Source organism: Ascidia mentula, chromosome 2 (genome assembly GCF_947561715.1).
Source record: "Ascidia mentula chromosome 2, kaAscMent1.1, whole genome shotgun sequence".
In the NCBI taxonomy this organism is placed as follows: Eukaryota; Metazoa; Chordata; class Ascidiacea; order Phlebobranchia; family Ascidiidae; genus Ascidia; species Ascidia mentula.
In genome coordinates, this window is record NC_138567.1 from 5,142,273 (window position 1) to 5,160,610 (window position 18,338).

Genomic DNA, 18,338 nt, shown 5'->3' on the forward strand with positions numbered 1-18,338 from the left:
TCATTGCGTTTAAGATCTCGTTGCATTCGCAGCTTATTCATGACATTCTACCGCGTGTGTGTAACCTTCCTCAGCTGTTTGGCGCGACTCCATGAAATACTTGCGGTTTATAATCCTGCCAAGCCGCCATGGACCGTTAGGTATTTTGTTTATTCTGTTCACTCTCTACGGGACCTGACGTAAACTCGTTTCATTGGCTGCTTGTACTGTCATGATGACGTCATTTAAGATCTAAAGCTAACGAATGTAGTAAATCAAACATTTATTTTCCCTTTCTCGGGTCCATATATGAGTAGAAAAATGCGTTTCTGTAGAACATATACTCCCTACATACAACATACAAAGTAGATAAACAAAATTATATAATAAGCTATTGTGCCAAGACCAAAACAAGTGCAACCGAAGGAAACAAACAACTGATTTTCCCAACCTTGTACTCTACTCTAACATGTTCACATTATGAGTAGGATTTAGTTGACAACACGTGTTGGTATACGCAAAACATCAGTCACACGGTAAGCTTTTTATTTTCATCTCAAATGCAAATTTCCTTACACGGACATATGTGGATTAAGGGTAGCTAGTGAGGTAAACTGGCTGTGGAAATAAAGGATTTCACGGGATACTGAAATGTTTATCGTGATTGATGGTCAAAAATGGTGGGATCGATGAAGGAAGTGGGAACTGTTAATATATTGCTCTATACGTACACGGGCTATAAAACTGTCAACAAAATCAAATACTAAATATCTAAATAACATCCATTTCTGTGGATTTTCTTGAAATCGGTTGACAAAATAGCTCCTGAGAAGAAACGTTTGTTTTTTAAAAAAAAAGTGGTAACCATAGTTTCCCGAAATATTTTTGAGCCCTACACAAAAAGGAATAAGACAAACAAAAGTATATGCTATTATCTCCTGTCAGCCAATGGTCGACAAAATGCCTATATATATAAATCGTAAGTCGTGTGCCTTACAACAAGGTCTTCGCTTTATACAGACGGTGAGTTTCGCATATACTTGTAGGTATCATCAGTATTGTATATTCAAATACAATCTTCATAGTATTTTGAGAAACCACATTTTTGTAATTACCTTGGTAATTTTGCCATCGCGCATGTAAGTTACCACGGCTTTGTATATTGCGTAGCCAGGTATGAAGACCACCGAACTCAGACTCATCAAATGAGCGACTGCTTGAGCCCAGGCGGGATAGACGTAATTTTGGTACTTCAAGGGCTTGTTCACGACGAGGTAGTATATAAATATGATCTAAAAACAATGATAAGCGTATTATTGTGTACGCAGCTTGTCCACATTGGCATGTTTGAGAAAACATACATGAAAGGCAACCTTCAAATACTACAGACCACTAGGTTCCATCTCCTAACACTGCAGGTTCGCTTGGTCGAACCTATATAATATTACAAGATCTAGCGTACCTAGAGCGCCTGTAGTAATAGAAGGTGCCCCGTATACATCAAAAACAGTGGCCTGAATGCTTTTCCTATGGGGTTAACATTTCATTTATCATGTTAAATGGAAAATACAAAATTATGTGTTTGCTTCCATACTAGGAAACGCATTGTGAAAAACTTCATTCGCAAATTAATAGAAATTAGGAACTATGGATAGATATGACATGGGGTTAACAAAGTTTGCTATTGCTTGTTGGGGCTAATTACGACTACTTACGAAAGATAGCGCAGGACCAATATACAACCAAGACAATTTAATCCAAAACTTTCCTCTTCTCGGGCCAATCATGGCTTCGATTTCGTCCCAGTAACGATCAAACCCGTACAACCAAGAAATGGCCAGAAATTCGCAAGAAGAAATAAAAAACATGCACCATCCGGTCGCCGCATAGTTGTTGTAGATTACAAACACGTACACACCACCCTGCGTAATATAAAATGCAATTGAATACGAAAATCACAACATATTTTTACTCAACCTAAAATTTTTGTGAAACAAGTGAAATTCTGATAAGTTCAATGAGTTTTTTCTGGCAATAATGTTTATCAATATCAACGTTTCGGTTTGCTATACAGTATCAGGATGTGCTCCAGCCTCCTTGTATATTGATAATATGCCTGGCAGCATCAGTTATGAATTTAAGTTAGTTAGTCCCTCCAAAGGATGCAATGTTTATAAATTTTAAGCATGGTACGGATGCTGATTGCTTAATTTTTTTTGCCGTTTTGCGATCATCGCCAGCTACAAAAATCCTTTGCATTACCTCGGTGACCATGGAGAGACAGACAATCATCAGGAAAACGCATGCAGCGGCATGAACCAACTCCTTCCGCCTCCTCAAGTGGGGAAAATTATCCAAAATCAGCGCCATCAAACTTTCTTGTTGCAGAAACTAAGAAGGAAACAAATTCACTCGGAAAAGAGGAAGTAATCCGTGTGGTTTTGTATTTTGCTGATTGCAGCAGTTATGGATGTAATGAAATAACGTTACTGTCAGGTTTGGTTCTATAGAAATGCGGAGAAGGGTAGACACCTGCACTTCACCTAAAAACAGCGCGAGGTCCGACGTGGTCAAATCCGTCTAGTGTGCCAAGGAACGTCTTGGTTAATGTTATCGATTGAGACAAGGGCGCCAGTCATTTTGAACCAAAGTCTATTGTTACCTTGGTGTCAAATCCCAGCAACAGGAGCATAAGAAAAAACAAAGCCGACCAAAATTGTGGCAGAGGAAGAAGAGACAACGTTTGAGGATAAGCGATGAACGCCAACCCTGGACCTGAACTTGCCACGTGTTCAATTGTCGTGTTCTGAGAAAGGAAAGGGTCATTTTGATGCTTGAATTTGAAAATTTTGAAATATCTTTGGCAATATGACCCTTTCGTTCTACCTTGCTACGTATATTGCACATTATAATTGCAGACTTACTTTTTATTTTATGAAGTTATTGGGAGAAATAAAAAAAAACATGACCAACCTGAAATTTTGCCATGAAGCCCAGTGTCGAGAAGACGGCAAATCCAACTATGAAACTTGTGAAAGAATTGGCGAAGCAAAAAATAAACGAGTCTCTGGAACAACATTCTTACTTTTAAAAGTTGCGATATTTCTATCGGTATCAAAAACATAAAGCTTTCCGTTGTGGGCCAGCCATCAAGCTCAAACTGAAATATTGTGAGCGGTGAACTAACCTCCAGAAATTATGACGGTACGTGTTGTAACTCCCGAGGGTTGTCAACACAGATATGCTCAACGAAAACGAATAAACCACCTGTGTGGCGGCAGCGACCCAAACCTTAACGATACATGAAATAGTCGTAAAGATAACATACATAAATTTTAAATTGCAATATGCCTGGCACCAACAGGAGTTTTATATATTTTTTAAAGCTTAACTGTTTGATGAAATAGAACTCTTAAAAACTTGTATGCGAATCTCCCGACAGTCTTACGGTAACAAGGACCATTTGAATAAGTGATACTGACGATACCGAATCATAGGCGAAATATATATATATATCAAAAACAACTGAAAGACAAGTGTCTTAGGTTTGCTCTTCGACAACTTGCTGTTGGGTGACATTTACACAAGTTATCTTTTAATTACCTCAAGCTTCAGCAATTTCGGAACGTCCGGAATCAAATAGTATTTAATTCCATTTGCCGCCCCGTCTAGAGTGGCACCTCTTACCAAAACCGCAAGGATAAGGAGAATTGGAAGGCTGGCAGTGACGTAAACGACCTTGGCCGACCACTTTATGCCCTTGAATGTTGAAAGAAACATCGCAAGCCAAAGTATTGCCAGGTACAAGACCAGATCTGATCGGAAGCTTCCCGGCTCGTCAATTCCCGACGAAACTCCCAAAACTTCGTAACTAAATGAAAAAGAAGGAAATGTCCACTAATGAAGTGGCGAGTAAGTAAAATCCCAGTATGTTGACAAACTTAAATCTTTATGTGTACGAGAAAAACATTATGTGTAAGAGTAAAACGCTATGTTAGAGTATATTGTTTTCATTACATCCGATCATTGTTTTGCCAAATGTTCAAAGTGCTTTAGACACCTTACTTAACTAAAACAATAAGCTGTATGGCCCGTGACCGGATAGTACAAGCTATTATCTTTAATTTGTTGTGCACCCCTGCTTTAAGACTTAAGACAATCACAACAAAACAAAAGAAATACAAACAATGTAATCCTACAGTATTCCATTGATTACCAAAGGTTTTTTTGTCACTTACAACCAGTACTCTGTGGCAGAGGAAGTGACGTTTCCATCGTTCGCAGTCAGATTGCGGGCGTTTGTCGAATTTTGGTAAATGCCTCCTCCTTCCAAGTCTTGTGTGGCAATACAACGATGGGTATTCCACTCATTTCCGCACGTTGACCACGGAAGAACAGCCGAGAAGCTCTTTACAAAGTACTTGAGAGCCCATACCAGGATAATTTGATAACTTGTGGTGAAATGGAAGAGAACCATTGCTTGCGCAAAGGCGATACCTGCGTGTTCATGTCGAAAAATTTACAGCGAAAATATGATGGTGATGGGCGCCGAAAGTATTAAGTATTACTTTTTATATTAACAGAATGCAGTGAAAATAATCGTCAAAACCAGTCATTCAGCAGTTTACTATAGTTAGGAAGTACGTATAGAGGCGTAAGTCAATGTTTTGCCTGACAAATTCTTACCTTTCATTATGGGTATGCCTGACCAACTTTGCATGACGCCACGACCCACCCTTTGTCCGAAAGAAGTTTCCAGAATGACCAACGGGATCGCAAACATCACCACGAAGAAAATGTAAGGCACCAGGAACGCTCCTTCAGATATGTAACACGGGCAAGGTACATAGTCGTACCCACTTAAAAAGTTTGATAAACCTGGGCATGTATTAATAAATAGCAGGCCACATTGCATCACGGTATTTGTATGTTGGTTATTGTCGTAGCATAACACCAAATAGGCAAAAATGAACAAGCAAAAATGTCACCCATGTTACCTCCTCCGTTTTTGAAGCAAAGGTAGGGGAATCTCCAGACATTACCGAGTCCGATTGAACCTCCAAGTAATGCGAAAACAAAATCCCAAGACCTTGCCCATTTCTGTCTCTTGTGCTTTTTGTCAACCTTCGTTTTCTTGTCGCCATCAGCAACGCACATGTGGTTTAAAGGGTTAGTGTCTGTCTCGTCCATGGTTTCATTAAGAATGAATCCTGTTCGAAGAATGACAGTTGGCAATTAAAAGTTTTGCAGCTATACCATGGGTAACCTGCACATATTATGGTACCACAAAAGCATTACTTTTCCTACTCAATGTTACTAAATTATTCATGCCGAAATAAACCCACAACCCGCAACACTGACTAAGTACGCCATTTTACTACAACTCATAATACTGAAGTTTAAAAATGAAAATCGTGTTTACCACAATTCTACCTATGCCGCCTCGACCTGAGCAGTACCGCATGTGTCGTTCTATCATATGCGCGCTTCCCACATGTGCGCTCAGCCTACAGCTGTCGAGTTTGGCTCCAAACCATGAGTGGGTGTAATTGATAGGATTGCATCAAATTATTACGAGCCCCCTCAACGGTTTAAAGCCCTGTTCACGAACGAAGTTGCTGCGTTCTCGTTCACGGGTTAAGAAACAAAGCATGGAGCAATTAAACTATCGCTACCATAGTTATAACGTAAACGAAAGTGACGTCGTTTCTCCAAAACTGAACATCAATTTTGATGATATATAAGCAGAGCAATAATAACGCTGGTTTGTCCCAGTTGGGTAGCTGACGGCAAACCTAACCACAATGTGCCACAAAATGGAATTTTTGGACCCACTAGTTGAAAAGCTTGTCTAGTGCTACAGTAACCAGCTGTACTAATGAGACCTTGTAGGTCGAAAGACCTGTTTGCAGCTCTAAACGTTGTTGATGTTTGTGCACGCTATCACTTCCCACATTTCGTCGGTTGGGAACTTTTTGCATCCGCAAGAAACACCCGAGGCAAGTTTTGATGCACCTGCGTTACATGTTTTCTTGCTGAAGAAGTAAAATACCAAAACGAAATATTCACGTTTTGCGTAATTCCAAAGTTTTGGGTTGTACTTTGAAATAAAGCTTACTTTGAATGTCGATAAGAAACGTGGGTTGCGATGTATGTTATATTGTAGTTTATATTGTTTTGGAATTGGTGATATGCGTGAAATGATGACATGCAAGCGACATTATTCACGTGATTGACGAAAGTGTTTCAGTTTTAAGCACTCGATTCCGGCAATGCGGATCTACCATTTCCTTCCCAATTCTCAGGCCTGTTTAATGTGCCCTATTGTTTCTGCAACTTGAGGCAAAGCACGTAAATTACCATGGTCAAATAAAGTATGTATTGCTTCCCTTTTTCCATATTCAGAAACCAATGCTCTGCACAGCGTCAAAAATTCCAGACCTTTGTTGATTGACGTACGAAAAAAGGCAGAAGTACTTTTCCAGTTATCGGTCACGCATTTTTGCCCCAGGATATTTTGTTCTTGTGAGTGCAGGAATTGGTTCAGGAACTTTAATTACGTAAACACCCTTGCGTGTTATTTCGCGCGAAAGTGCGAACCCGATATGGAAGAAAAACGTACTTTGTTTGATTATGATGATGAGGGCAGAAGTACTTTTCCAGTTATCGGTTACGCCGGTGCTTCTCCAGTTATCGGTTACGCAAGTGCTTTTCAACCTTTTTATAAACGGTCCGCTCAACGATTCCAAACTTTTGAGAACCCGGTGACGCACTCAACAAAATTTTATGACGATGCGCAGAAAATTGTCGATATGTTTTGTCTTTCACCCCATTTCAATGGCCACTTTTGTGTATGTTATAGGCTCCGACGATTTTGGTTCTGCTGATGTTGCCAGTGTTCAGGTCTAGTTGTGATGAGAGTATAAACGTCTACGAATGGCGTTTTGCAATAGTGGTCGGCGTTTTATGAAAAATGATGGCTTTGCAGGGAGACAAAAATGTTATTAGCCATTCGCAAAAATGCAATAAAACTGATTGTGGTAGACATGCAATGCAGCAAGCAGGTGATAAAATTACAAAGGGCACAGTTTTGACATGTTTGACTAATTCTTTTTGATGTAAATCTTTTGCCGAAGTTGTGGATATTATAATTGCCATGTTCAGCTACTAGCTTAAAAGTTTTGGAACCCCTAAGTTGTATTTGAAGAAAGGGTTATTAAAAAATCCTTTTTTTGTATAGAATTTTGAAAATATTCTGTATATTAGGCAATGCATTAGGTTGCCAGGTCAGTAGAAAATTAAAGCTCTAGCAGACACCTGGAGTCATCATTGCAACTTCACAGGAGCTTTATCTTGGCTCACAGGAACAACATATGTGCATGGACTTAAGTGTTATGACAGAACTCCTGGGTAAAAAAAAATAATTCAAGAACATATGTTTCTGTTTACTGCTGGTAGCCTATTTCTTGAAGCTGCCGAATCGGCAATATCAGATTTGTTGCTTTTAAATCGTTGGGGACAGTTATGATGGAATCTATAATGTGTGCAACTGTTTGCACTCCTATACAGTGTATGTAATACTACTAAGATGCTGGACAATTTTTTGAGTGTTTAGGCAACCAAATATAGAAAAGTCGTAAACTAGAAAGACTATTTATCGGGAGATTGTCATCCGCACCATGTTACCCATCCGCACATCAGATTTTCATATCCGCATTAGTCCACATTGTCCCATAGGTTGAAAAACACTGGACGCATTTTTTGCCCCAGGATATTTTGTTCTTGTGAGTGCAGGAATTTAAACACGTAAACATTTATTATTTATCCTTGTTGAAACTGGATCCCGCATTATCTTAAATGCATCTTCAGTATTGGAAGTATGTTGTACATGCACGGCCATTGTGATATATTAGAAGCAAACTATTACAACAACATTTAGCGATCTTCATTGAGAAAAAAACAAATACGATATGTAATCAAATTATTGTGCAAGAAGGGCCCAGAAAAACACCTACAACGGTATTGGGGTTTATTGGCTACAAAGAGTTTGCTTGTGTCATGACGTCAGGGTAGTTGTTTTCTTCAGACAAACAAGTATGCAGCAGATGAATTGGATTGAGTTTAATCAATCATTAACTAGCTGTTTGCAGTGAAACGCATGCTCAGCATGAAGAATCGAGGCCCAGACAGTCACAATACGCTGGGGTACAAATGAAAAAGGAAGGTATAATAATGTTGAATTATCGCAGTGCCAGGCGTATCATACTCAATACAACAGTTATATTCGTGTCTATTTTCTTCCAAGAAACTTGTATCAAATTGACGAGTGAAGCATCGCACAGACTTGAAAGGTTGGGTATAATTTTCCAAAAGTCGGGGAAAACGTTTTTTTTTATATCTTGAATGAAAGTGGGAGTGGCGCGTTGTGGTAAAAACTAATACCTCAAATGATCCAGGATGTAACCAACAAAGATCCCGGATGCGCGTTAACAAATGAGTTTAATCAAACCACAAGATTTCAAGCTTCAAAAGACAAATGTGCATGAAAATCACTTCCTTTTCTGCAATGTGACTTCGTGCAAGAATTTGGTTTTTATTTGCGTAAATTCAGCATTATTGAATAAGGGTTAGACCGTGTGTGATGTGTGTAACAACACAATAGCTAAAGTGTCAATTCATAGAAACGTTAAAGGAGAAACTGCGAAAATTCAACCTAATCACTATTTCAACGAGATCATTTTAATGATTAACAGGTTTTGGCAAACGTTTGTTGACCTTTTTCGCAAAGCCGTGTGGTTTGCATTACTCAGCGGAAAGTTCTAGTTCTTTCCATAAGAGCATGACGCAGCAAATGTGCCTTCATGTTAACGTATCCCCGTGACAGACAGGAAGTGCAGGGGAAAGTGGGATTTGTACTTAGTCCAGTAAATTTCCATTGTGAAATACTTCATTCGTAGTTACAGATGGTTTAAAAACATAGTTTAAGTTATAACGAGTAAGAAACTCCTTGAACGCCAAAATTTGTAGCACACTACACAGAGAATCAAGGTATTATTTTCCTCGTTGGTCTGACATCAGGTTTCTTTTTCCTTCCCGTTGTATGTCGTGTGAGGTTGCCAAGTTACGAGCTATTTTTACTTGTCTAATTTTATGGTGTCTGAAATGAGCGTTGCAGTATTGGGATACAAAACTCGTTTGCGATAGTTTCACTGGCGCTGTAGTGCTTTGTACTGCTCTGACACCGGTACTTACAAATCTAACGTGGATGACCCTGAATCATGTGCGACAATTACCCTCCAATTGTTACGTGTAACGTCTGACTCCTTCATTGCTGGTCGAACTACTTTTTTTATTTCAGCTTTGCAGTAGAGAAAAAATATTTTTTTACAAAACAAAGAACTGATCGACGACATTTAATTTCTATTATCGTTCGACTGGAGGTGGTGCATTGAATACAACATCTATATAGTGGAGCTATGCCTGGGACAAACTTCACCAGTGTACAAACTCCGGAGAGTGCCAAAACTCCCAAACAGGTACATCAATATCATTATTAACTTATTTACATGCAACCAAGAGAACATTAGCAAAAAGGTTTAAAAACTCCCGCACTTTTCATAAAAATCTATGTTATGGTTCGCTACGTTTCTAGTGCTGAGTCAGGATGAATAGGGAAGCTCAAATCATTCAACCGTTTCAGAAGAAAGTTTCTGTAAACAACGTTTGTGTACGTGGGGTCAGACTTGTCAGCATTTTAGTTTTAGAAACGAGATACAAATCAGTATTATTTCTCAAACGCAGGTAATTTCGGACAGTGATTCAAGCCATTTGTTGACGTAAGCTTGCAGGATTAGTAACGTGCGGTAAAACCATAAATTTTACACCCCCAGTTGTAAGATGTGAATAAGAAAATATTGTGTTTTTTTTGTCAACATGGGAAAGAAAGAATTTTCACCTTTTCTTCCGCAAACAGCCTTCAGTCAAAAAGTAAATTGGCCTTTTTTGTCCCAGTAACTGTGTTGTGTGAATTCCCCTAACTTTTTTCTTCATTACAGTCAAAATTCAACGCGGGACATTTTGGCATCGGTGTCATTGTTGGTGGAACGGTCGGCCTAGCGCTTTTCTTTGGTTTGTACTTTGGCCTTCCACCAAGGGAAGTAGTTGTCGTAGAAACCACAACACCTCCAAGCACTACAACTACTCCTCTTCCCTCCCACTCTGGTGTTTTTTCAAATGCTGCCGTTGCGGCTGATGCTGGGCCATGTTCTACAATTGGGAAAGATTTCTTGCAGAAGGGTGGCACTGTCGTGGATGCAGCCATTGGAACAATGCTCTGTGTTGGTTTACTTAGTGCTCATAGGTAAGGTCCATATAACACTACATTTTATGCAAATAAGATTTTTATAGTGTTTAAACACACTTTGTAGTAAGATAGAACTTGTGGATTATATGTTTTGTTTGCAGTAGGTAATTTAACAATTACATTTTCAGCTGTGGTATTGGAGGGGGATTTTTTATGGTACTTTACAATGGAACAACTGGTGAAGCAACATTTGTAAATGCCCGTGAAACAGCTGCAGCGAATGCCACGGAGGACATGTATGGGGGAGATGGTTTCTTGTCGACTAGAGGTGTAAAATTTAAAAAAAAGTTCTGAATGTATCTTAACCTGAAAATTTTTTATAAAAGATCTTTTTAACAGTCAAAATTTATCAAAGATTTGTAAAAAATATATTTTTCACTCTTTTACATTTCAATACTTTTGTTGTAGCTACAAAAATTAAAGGCATGATTTATTTTTTGATTAACGTTGGTTTTTGACCTATTTTAGGTGCAATGGCAGTAGCAATTCCAGGGGAAATAGCAGGATATTGGGAGGCCCATCAGAGATATGGAAAACTGCCCTGGGCTGACCTATTTGAACCAACCATCAAACTAGCTGAATATGGATACCCTGCACCAAGAGCATTGGCAATTGCCATTGATTCCAACGATTATATTATTCATAACAGAACGTACAACCTTTGGTGAGAGTTCAATCATTTTTTAACTAGCAATACAAAAATTATTGGTAAGCTGCAGACAGAGTGTGTACACGCACTGTTTCGACCTGTGAGGTCTCATCAGTGCAGCTGTTGCAGTGGCACTGTGCTAGCTTTTACACTAGCAGGCACACTAGATTCCACTTTGTGGTACCTGTCCAGTGTAAAAGCTAGCACAGTGCGCCTGCAACAGCTGCACTGATGAGACCTCACAGGTCGAAACAGTGCGTGTACACACCCTGTCTGCAGCTTACCAATATTATTATGGCTTTTTTGCACATATAATACAAAAATTGTTTTTTAAATTTTTATCAAAGCTTTCTGCAGTGCCGCATATGCATCAATTTTATTTAACTGCAGGCCTATATATGAGAACGATGATGGAAGTTTGAAAAAAGAGGGCGATATTATAAAACTACCACAGTTGGCAAGGACCTTGAAGATACTTGCCAAAGAGGGCAAAACGGCATTTTACGATGGATCTCTGTCAAGTGATATCATACAGGATTTGGAAGATGCTTTTGGGACCAATATTATGACATTGGATGACCTTAAAAATTATGCGTATGTACTTGTTATTTTACCTCTAAAATTGTATTGTTGTCTGTGTTCAACTATTTATTTAAATTAAACTTAGATTAAAATATTTTTAACCATGTACGTTTTTCCAGAGTCCAAGTGAAGCCAGCCATTAATATAACAGTGGACCAAGTGACAATATTTTCTGCTGGTCCACCATCAAGTGGTGCTGTCCTAAGTTTAATGGTTAACATTCTAGATGGTAAGTTCTTGCATTCAGCATTTACCTATTTTGCAAAGTGGTGTGTTCACCTGTTTGCCTTCATAGTCTTACTTAAAGCTAATAACAAAGATATTGCTAAAACAAATCTATTGCTACTAGCTTTACATGATTGAGATTTATGAGGTTAGTCGTTGAATTTAATTACGCCCACTGGCAAAGGTGTCTGACTTTCACAATACATTATGCCATACTACCAATTTTACTCGTACTAACCAAGCTTTATTATTATGACAAATTGTTCATAAAAAAATCGCTAGTTCAAAAACTTTGGGCGCGGAAACTCAGCAATCGCACGAGATAGCGACGTGGTTTTATCGAATGTACTAGTTCATATAGGCCGTAGTTTTCAACGATATATGCCCCTCGTGTTACTATGTTTCATATGTTTCATTTCGAGGTCGATATCTTTCCGGTACACTCGTGGGTATATTTACAAAATGATTGTAAAACATATGCGCTTTCGCATTTACCCAACCTCTGATTGCATAACAGCCCTGCCGCAATCAGCCTTGACCTAACAGAGAAAATCCGTCGAAAATATCAAAATTTGGAAATTTTTTATGAATCCTGTTTCAGTTGGTCTTTAAAACCAGGGGAACTTTAAATATAACTGATTTTCGTAGGTTACGATTTTGGTCCGAATGACATGAGTGACGAAAACAAGGTTCTGACGTATCACCGCATTGTGGAAGCTTTCCGCTTCGCTTACGCTAAGAGGTCATCCCTGGGCGATGACAGGCTTAACAAAACAATCACTGAGGTATGGAACACGTTTGAAACCCTTAATTAATTTCAATAGCGTATAACAGAATAAGTTTCATTGTGTACGTTTTATGTCTACAAAGTGGTCCTGAGGTAATTATGGGTTGATGCCGCTTGGAGGTTTGAGAACAATTAAACAAAGCGTAAATCTGGAATATAACCACATTGCAAACGTTTTAAACACTTCTGTGGTCATTATCAGCGGACGGAATTACTGCTGAAAATAGATCCTTTCACTACTATTGCTTTTTTGCCCAACGTTCGCTGTGTTTGCAGCTAGTAAAGAACATGACAGCAGACTGGTACGCCGATGCGCTGAGAGAGAAAATAAACGACGCCCACACGATGCCAGTATCTTACTACGAACCAGATTTCCACTTACCTGACGATGCGGGCACATCGCATATGAGTTTGTATGGCCCAAACGGCGATGCTGTGTCTCTCACGAGTACGATTAACCTGTAGTAAGTGGACTGTGGCATAAAGGTGTTTGTTCCAAACTTAATGCTATCAGAGGAAGTACAACAGCGTTATGAGGTTAACACTAGGAAACACGGGGGTTGGTTATTTGAACATAATTACCGTATACTGCAAGACACATACACATAGCAAAAAGATCCAAATTTACACCCATGTTCCGTCAATGATCGTTTTATTGAAGAAGTGATCGTGGTTCGCCTTGCAGATTGAAACAGTAATCTAGTGACGACGTTTCGCTTAAAATCACTGTGAATATTTGCCTACCTTTGTTCACTCACATACGGGTAAAGGACACTGTTGAAGGAAAAACATTGGTTCGATTATGACATCACAAATACTTATGACGTCGCTTTTTCTCCTTGCAGCTTCGGTAGCAAAGTACGCGGGCGCCGCACGGGAATCATTTTCAACAATGAAATGGATGACTTTTCGTCGCCGAACGTCACAAACGCGTTTGGTGAGTGTTTGTCTGCCTTTTGAATGACTGTGTGCCGATGGCAAACTTATAACGCAAACAAGACGATAGCGCGTGCACTTAGTGGGGTTCGAGTAGGTGTTGCCGCTTTTCATTGTGGTAAATTTGCTTTCGGAAACTTGCACAATCTTTTTGGCCTTTTTTTATTGGATGAAAAAAAATACAGTCGGATATTTTATGTCGAAAAATAGGCCCAGCATGTGAAAACAGTTGCTTGCGACTGCGAAACACGTAGGTAACATGACCTACCACTCACCACATCCTATGTAACGATATAAAAACGAAAATAGCGATGATATGTCCTATCTTGAGTGTAGAACGTAGTTTGCACCTGTAAGCAATAGAGGCAATGATGTAGGTATGTAGCTGGAAGTCTAGCCAGGCTATTTACGTTAAAGATCGTCGTGTAGTAACCAAAGCTACACTGATATGACCTATAAAGTCGACGTGTAACTTAAATAATCATAAACTTACATTACCTGTTCGTGCGGATAGTAAGTATGAACCACAGTTTGGTCACGCCCCTTCGAAACAACAATTTTTGAAATACGCCATAAAACTTAAATAGCATTCACTTTTATGGCTTTTTTATTAAAAAAGCATAGTGAATTATTATAAAATTGTTGTGTTATCCAGGTGTCCCACCTTCTCCATCCAACTTCATCAAACCTGGCAACCGACCCCAGTCGAGTATGACTCCCATCATAGTTGTAGAGGCTGACGTTAAAACAGGGGTAAACCGAGTGATTATGATTGATGGAGCAGCTGGAGGAACGAAAATAACAACTTCCACTGCCATGGTACGTTCTGTTGAAAAGTGTCCTTATAATTTAATACTGCAACAGAAGTTGCGCCATTCGAATAATTACTAGCGAGTAAAACATTACCGAAGCCGGTTACTGGTCGTTGTTGACTACAACCCATCGTACCATACTCTATTATGGATCTATGACACCTGATTATATTTTTTCAGACCATGATGGACTGTCTGTGGTTTAACGATGATTTGGTCACAAGCGTTGAAAAGAAAAGAATCCACGACCAACTTATGCCAAACGAGACTGTCTTTGAGCAGGGATTTGATCAGGTAAATTGCTTTCTGTGCAAAACTTTTTAAACGGAAGTTGATCATGATAGGCACTTACAGCAGTGACGTAGAAAGCTTGATAGTTTGGTGGGGGCCAAATATGAGGAAGTATTTGTTTTCGGTATCGAACGCTGCCTTTCGAATCAGAAAACATCTAGATTTGCTAAAATGTTAAATACTTTCAATAAAAATTGAGACACAAATTGAAAGTAAAAAAACAAGATTGGCAAATCTTTAAAGCTTATACATTTGTGGCCAGGGGTCATGGCCCTGTCGGCCCCTCTCTGGCTACGTCAATGATTCGAAGTAGGTTTTTCTTGCATACAAGTAACTCCCGGCCAATGTTTATAGCCATGAAAATTAACTTCAATCTACCGGTTAGTTCAGGATTGTTTTCTGTCACGAAAAAACTGGCGATTGCACAGGAAATTGTGTTTTGACAACAAGGTTTTTGTTTGTTTAGGCGGTGATCGATGGAATGGCCGAGAAGCAACACAACATTGCCATGTCGGCTACTGCAGGCTCAATAATTCAGGCAATTTTAATCGATAATGACGGAAATATTAACGCAGCATGCGACTCCAGAAAAGGAGGGGCGCCTGACGGCTTTTAACCGAATTTCCTTTTAATGCGTGCTGTCGCCCAAGTGCTGTCGATTTATGTAAAGTCTGTAGTTTCGAGTGTCCCATGTTTTAGTAGAATGTTTAAAAGATGTTTTAATCCAATTGTATTACTGTAAACACGTTTTTTAGTCAATGCATTTGAACAGTGTATTATTTTGCATACAAATCACTTATTTTCTAAAGAACTTTCAGGTGACTAATTTTTAGTTTTGGTGCAATACCTCAACGGGTTATAGCGGTGATTTTTTTGATTGGTCGATTATAATAATTGTTTGCTTTCCTTTATTCATTCCCTTTTAGAGTGACTTCTAAATCTTTCCATTTATGCACTTCTGAATCATTCACACAAATCCATTTACTTCACGCCTGTTTTTTATGATAGGGTCAACCCATCAAAACAACAAACCAATATGTGTGTGTTGCAAGCTGTAAATGTACATGTTCGACGGATTTTATTATTGAGTGCTTTTACTTTTGTGCTGATGTTGAACAAAAAATTATTGTGTTTGCTTTAGCAGCGGAGTGATCACACTGGACTAATAAAAACATACTGGTTCAAGCTGTGTTAGTTGAAATGAAAAAAACTAACGAACTGGTGTATGTAATAATATACATATATCAACAGCAAAACCTGTGTAACTGAAGGCAAATCCTTAATAACAAACCCTGTATGTTGTGTTCCTCAGCCTACAATCACTCACTAAACTTGTCAACTAGAACCATAAATTTAACTTGCACCATAACCCTGACTTCAATGAAATACCATATATCTACCACATACCAACACACCAAGCAAAATCCTTCCATATCTCTATTTATTTGTTATTACAGCTGGCTCCGTAACATTTCAGTTATCTGAAACTTACAAACATAATATAGTGTTGTGTTAATATGTATTCACTTGGCAGGGCTGAGGTTACATGTTACAGATGTTCAGAAAGCACACAATGAAAATCATGGATAAAAAAGCAGCCTATGGATGCTCATCCCATTCTAGGTAGTAAAATCAATGGTTTAAAACAAGCAGCCTGTATCTGCGATTTCCAAGTTGAACCAGGCAGTATTGCAAACAAGGAATAAATGGTAAAACATATTATGCTAACCAAAACTTTCCATTAATTAAAAAACAGGGGAAATTATCTAAAGATACGTGGAAAAACTTTTATTATTTTTCTGGCGAGTCTTCCAATTTGGTTTCCTTTTGGTCTGCTGGAGTTTCTTCAGATTCTTGAGATGATTCTGTTTCATTCGTTTTTGGTTCAACATTCAGTTCCTCAAGTTTTTTTGTAACTTCCAAAGTTTTTTCAGCGTCACTGTCACCTTTACTTTCAGCATCTTCAGTTGTTTCTGACGATGTTTTCGCTGCTTCTTCTTGCTGAGCTTTTGCCTTTACTATATTTCCAACAAAAAAAATTTATAATAACATTACCCTTACATATATAGAGTCAGTTATGTTTACCTGCATTTGATTCTTTCAGCTTTTTTAACATTTCCTGACACTCCAAAAACTTGTCTTTGAACTTGTTCGCATCTAAACCATAGACAAACGAAATAAGATTGACATCTTCAATTAAATATTTGAGCACAAACAGTATGCATGTATATAATTCGGCAAAACTCACTTTCAGAATTAAGAAACCGTATTGCAAGAAGTTCCTCCCTTGAATCTCCTTCTGCAAAATCGGCGAAGGTTGTCCAAACCCATGCACGGTCACTTCCACTGTTTGGTACCAACTCCATATTGGTATCCACTAAAACAATTTAACAACTTCATTAGCTCACTTGCAACAACAAATGCACTTTTCGCAAGAACATTTTTGCAGAATCATTTTAAGCAGATTGCCACAACAAACAATCTAGTTTGTGTAAAACTTATGGGAAAAAATAAATCGGGAATAAATTAACTTCGGTCACTTACAGTAATGGTTTGCACATATTTTGAAGGTCTTGTCTCTCCTCATAAGAAGTCGTATTTTTTCATTTTCACGATGTTTGAGAAGTTTTACATCTCCAGTGCCACGTTCCTTCCACTCTGGCGGATCAGCTTCTCTTGCCCACCGGAACAGTTTAGCTCTCCTGTGAATGCAAAATATGGTTTGCTCAAGAAACTTGCATGCAAGTTGTAGGCTAGTTATTGTAGATACAAATTCCAGAAAATGTATTACATCTTATATGGGTTTGGTTTGGTGTTACTTGATAGATAATATTATACACTTATGTGACACAAAATATAAAGAGCTTCTTTGTCAACAAACAATGTTGAACTTACATTTTGAATAAAATATCTTCATCTTCTTCCATTGTTGACGTCACTTTTTCAGGAAGACTGATAACAGGTTCATAATGTGGGTCATGAGCATCAGCTGTCTCAACCTGAAAGTTATTGATTTTCAATTAGGAAATTAACGAGAGCACACTAACATGCGTCTTACCTGAGTCGCCATGTTGGGATTCGGTGTGTCTTGTTTTAAAAATATTGCCTTTATCTTTTGAATTCAATTATGAGATCACAATCAAATTTGTAGATGTTTGTTGGAGGAACAGGTTTGAAAGTTTTTATGTTATGCGAAGTTCTGAACAAAACGAACAACAACGAAGAAACAAACAACGTCGTTAAAACTTCAGACCTCGCGCAATAAACGTGAGACGAGAACACCACAAGCATGTTTAATGGATGATCGGGCCGTTTTGGTCACAAAAAACCTAGATAGCCATCTAAACATCCTTAATTTAGAATAAATAGTTTGGAAATAAAACTCAAGTTAGGCAGCCCAATTTATTCCAAACCTGAATAGCAACAACTATGTTTAAATCTTTTTCACTAATAAAGTGCCAACTACCCTCATCCATTTTTTTAATGGGCGCCCCCGGCGGTCGAACAGTAAATAGTGGTATCTTGACGAAAAGTCCTGCACCCAATGCAATGGCTTTCGTTTTTGTATTTTGTACCTTTGTACCCCATTACCCTATTATTTTGTGATGTGCAAGCTAACTGTTTTTCATGTTTGTTGTTGTCCGGGACTACAATCATCCAGGCAATGTTTCAAAGACAGGGACGGTCCCAGGAAGGTGTCAATAAATTTAAATT

The 18,338-nt window shown here is 38.6% G+C and overlaps 3 protein-coding genes across 3 annotated transcripts; 1 reads left to right on the plus strand and 2 right to left on the minus strand.

Annotated features, from left to right (window-relative positions):
• Positions 1-580: 580 nt before the first annotated feature.
• LOC145889733 (sodium- and chloride-dependent GABA transporter 3-like) lies at positions 581-11,022 on the minus strand. The gene is made up of 12 exons (XM_082980751.1): positions 11,002-11,022; positions 4,977-5,085; positions 4,666-4,797; positions 4,218-4,476; positions 3,583-3,850; positions 3,167-3,270; positions 2,953-3,046; positions 2,642-2,785; positions 2,242-2,370; positions 1,695-1,901; positions 1,095-1,271; positions 581-804 (listed from the first exon to the last, which is right to left on the minus strand). Exons 1-12 carry the CDS (start codon positions 11,020-11,022, stop codon positions 751-753), a joined length of 1,698 nt encoding a protein of 565 aa, XP_082836877.1. The 3' UTR covers positions 581-750.
• LOC145889732 (glutathione hydrolase 1 proenzyme-like) lies at positions 9,356-15,803 on the plus strand. Its single transcript, XM_082980750.1, has 12 exons — positions 9,356-9,515; positions 10,035-10,339; positions 10,471-10,610; positions 10,811-11,006; positions 11,382-11,585; positions 11,693-11,802; positions 12,447-12,583; positions 12,862-13,049; positions 13,431-13,522; positions 14,177-14,340; positions 14,514-14,627; positions 15,091-15,803. The coding sequence occupies exons 1-12, from the start codon at positions 9,456-9,458 to the stop codon at positions 15,238-15,240; spliced, it is 1,860 nt and encodes a 619-aa protein (XP_082836876.1). The 5' UTR covers positions 9,356-9,455; the 3' UTR covers positions 15,241-15,803.
• Positions 15,804-16,078: 275 nt separating this feature from the next.
• On the minus strand, positions 16,079-17,885 carry LOC145888690 (ran-specific GTPase-activating protein-like). Its single transcript, XM_082979501.1, has 6 exons — positions 17,683-17,885; positions 17,520-17,623; positions 17,169-17,326; positions 16,873-17,001; positions 16,710-16,781; positions 16,079-16,642 (listed from the first exon to the last, which is right to left on the minus strand). Exons 1-6 carry the CDS (start codon positions 17,692-17,694, stop codon positions 16,416-16,418), a joined length of 702 nt encoding a protein of 233 aa, XP_082835627.1. The 5' UTR covers positions 17,695-17,885; the 3' UTR covers positions 16,079-16,415.
• Between the last annotated feature and the right edge of the window lie 453 nt (positions 17,886-18,338).

What these genes read in the sequence shown, in the direction of transcription:
- LOC145889732 (XM_082980750.1), top strand. Translation starts at nt 9,456, where the DNA reads ATGCCTGGGACAAACTTCACCAGTGTACAAACTCCGGAGAGTGCCAAA. An exon ending in AACAGAACGTACAACCTTTG is followed by an intron (nt 11,007 to 11,381) that starts GTGAGAGTTCAA and finishes ATTTAACTGCAG; the next exon opens with GCCTATATATGAGAACGATG. An exon ending in TAACAACTTCCACTGCCATG is followed by an intron (nt 14,341 to 14,513) that starts GTACGTTCTGTT and finishes ATATTTTTTCAG; the next exon opens with ACCATGATGGACTGTCTGTG.
- LOC145889733 (XM_082980751.1), bottom strand. Translation starts at nt 11,022, where the DNA reads ATGATTGAACTCTCACCAAAG. An exon ending in TCTGCCACAGAGTACTGGTT is followed by an intron (nt 3,851 to 4,217) that starts GTAAGTGACAAA and finishes TTTTTCATTTAG; the next exon opens with TTACGAAGTTTTGGGAGTTT. An exon ending in TGCTGGGATTTGACACCAAG is followed by an intron (nt 2,371 to 2,641) that starts GTAACAATAGAC and finishes TTTCCTTCTTAG; the next exon opens with TTTCTGCAACAAGAAAGTTT.
- LOC145888690 (XM_082979501.1), bottom strand. An exon ending in ACGGTTTCTTAATTCTGAAA is followed by an intron (nt 16,782 to 16,872) that starts GTGAGTTTTGCC and finishes TCTATGGTTTAG; the next exon opens with ATGCGAACAAGTTCAAAGAC. An exon ending in GCTGAAAGAATCAAATGCAG is followed by an intron (nt 16,643 to 16,709) that starts GTAAACATAACT and finishes TTGGAAATATAG; the next exon opens with TAAAGGCAAAAGCTCAGCAA.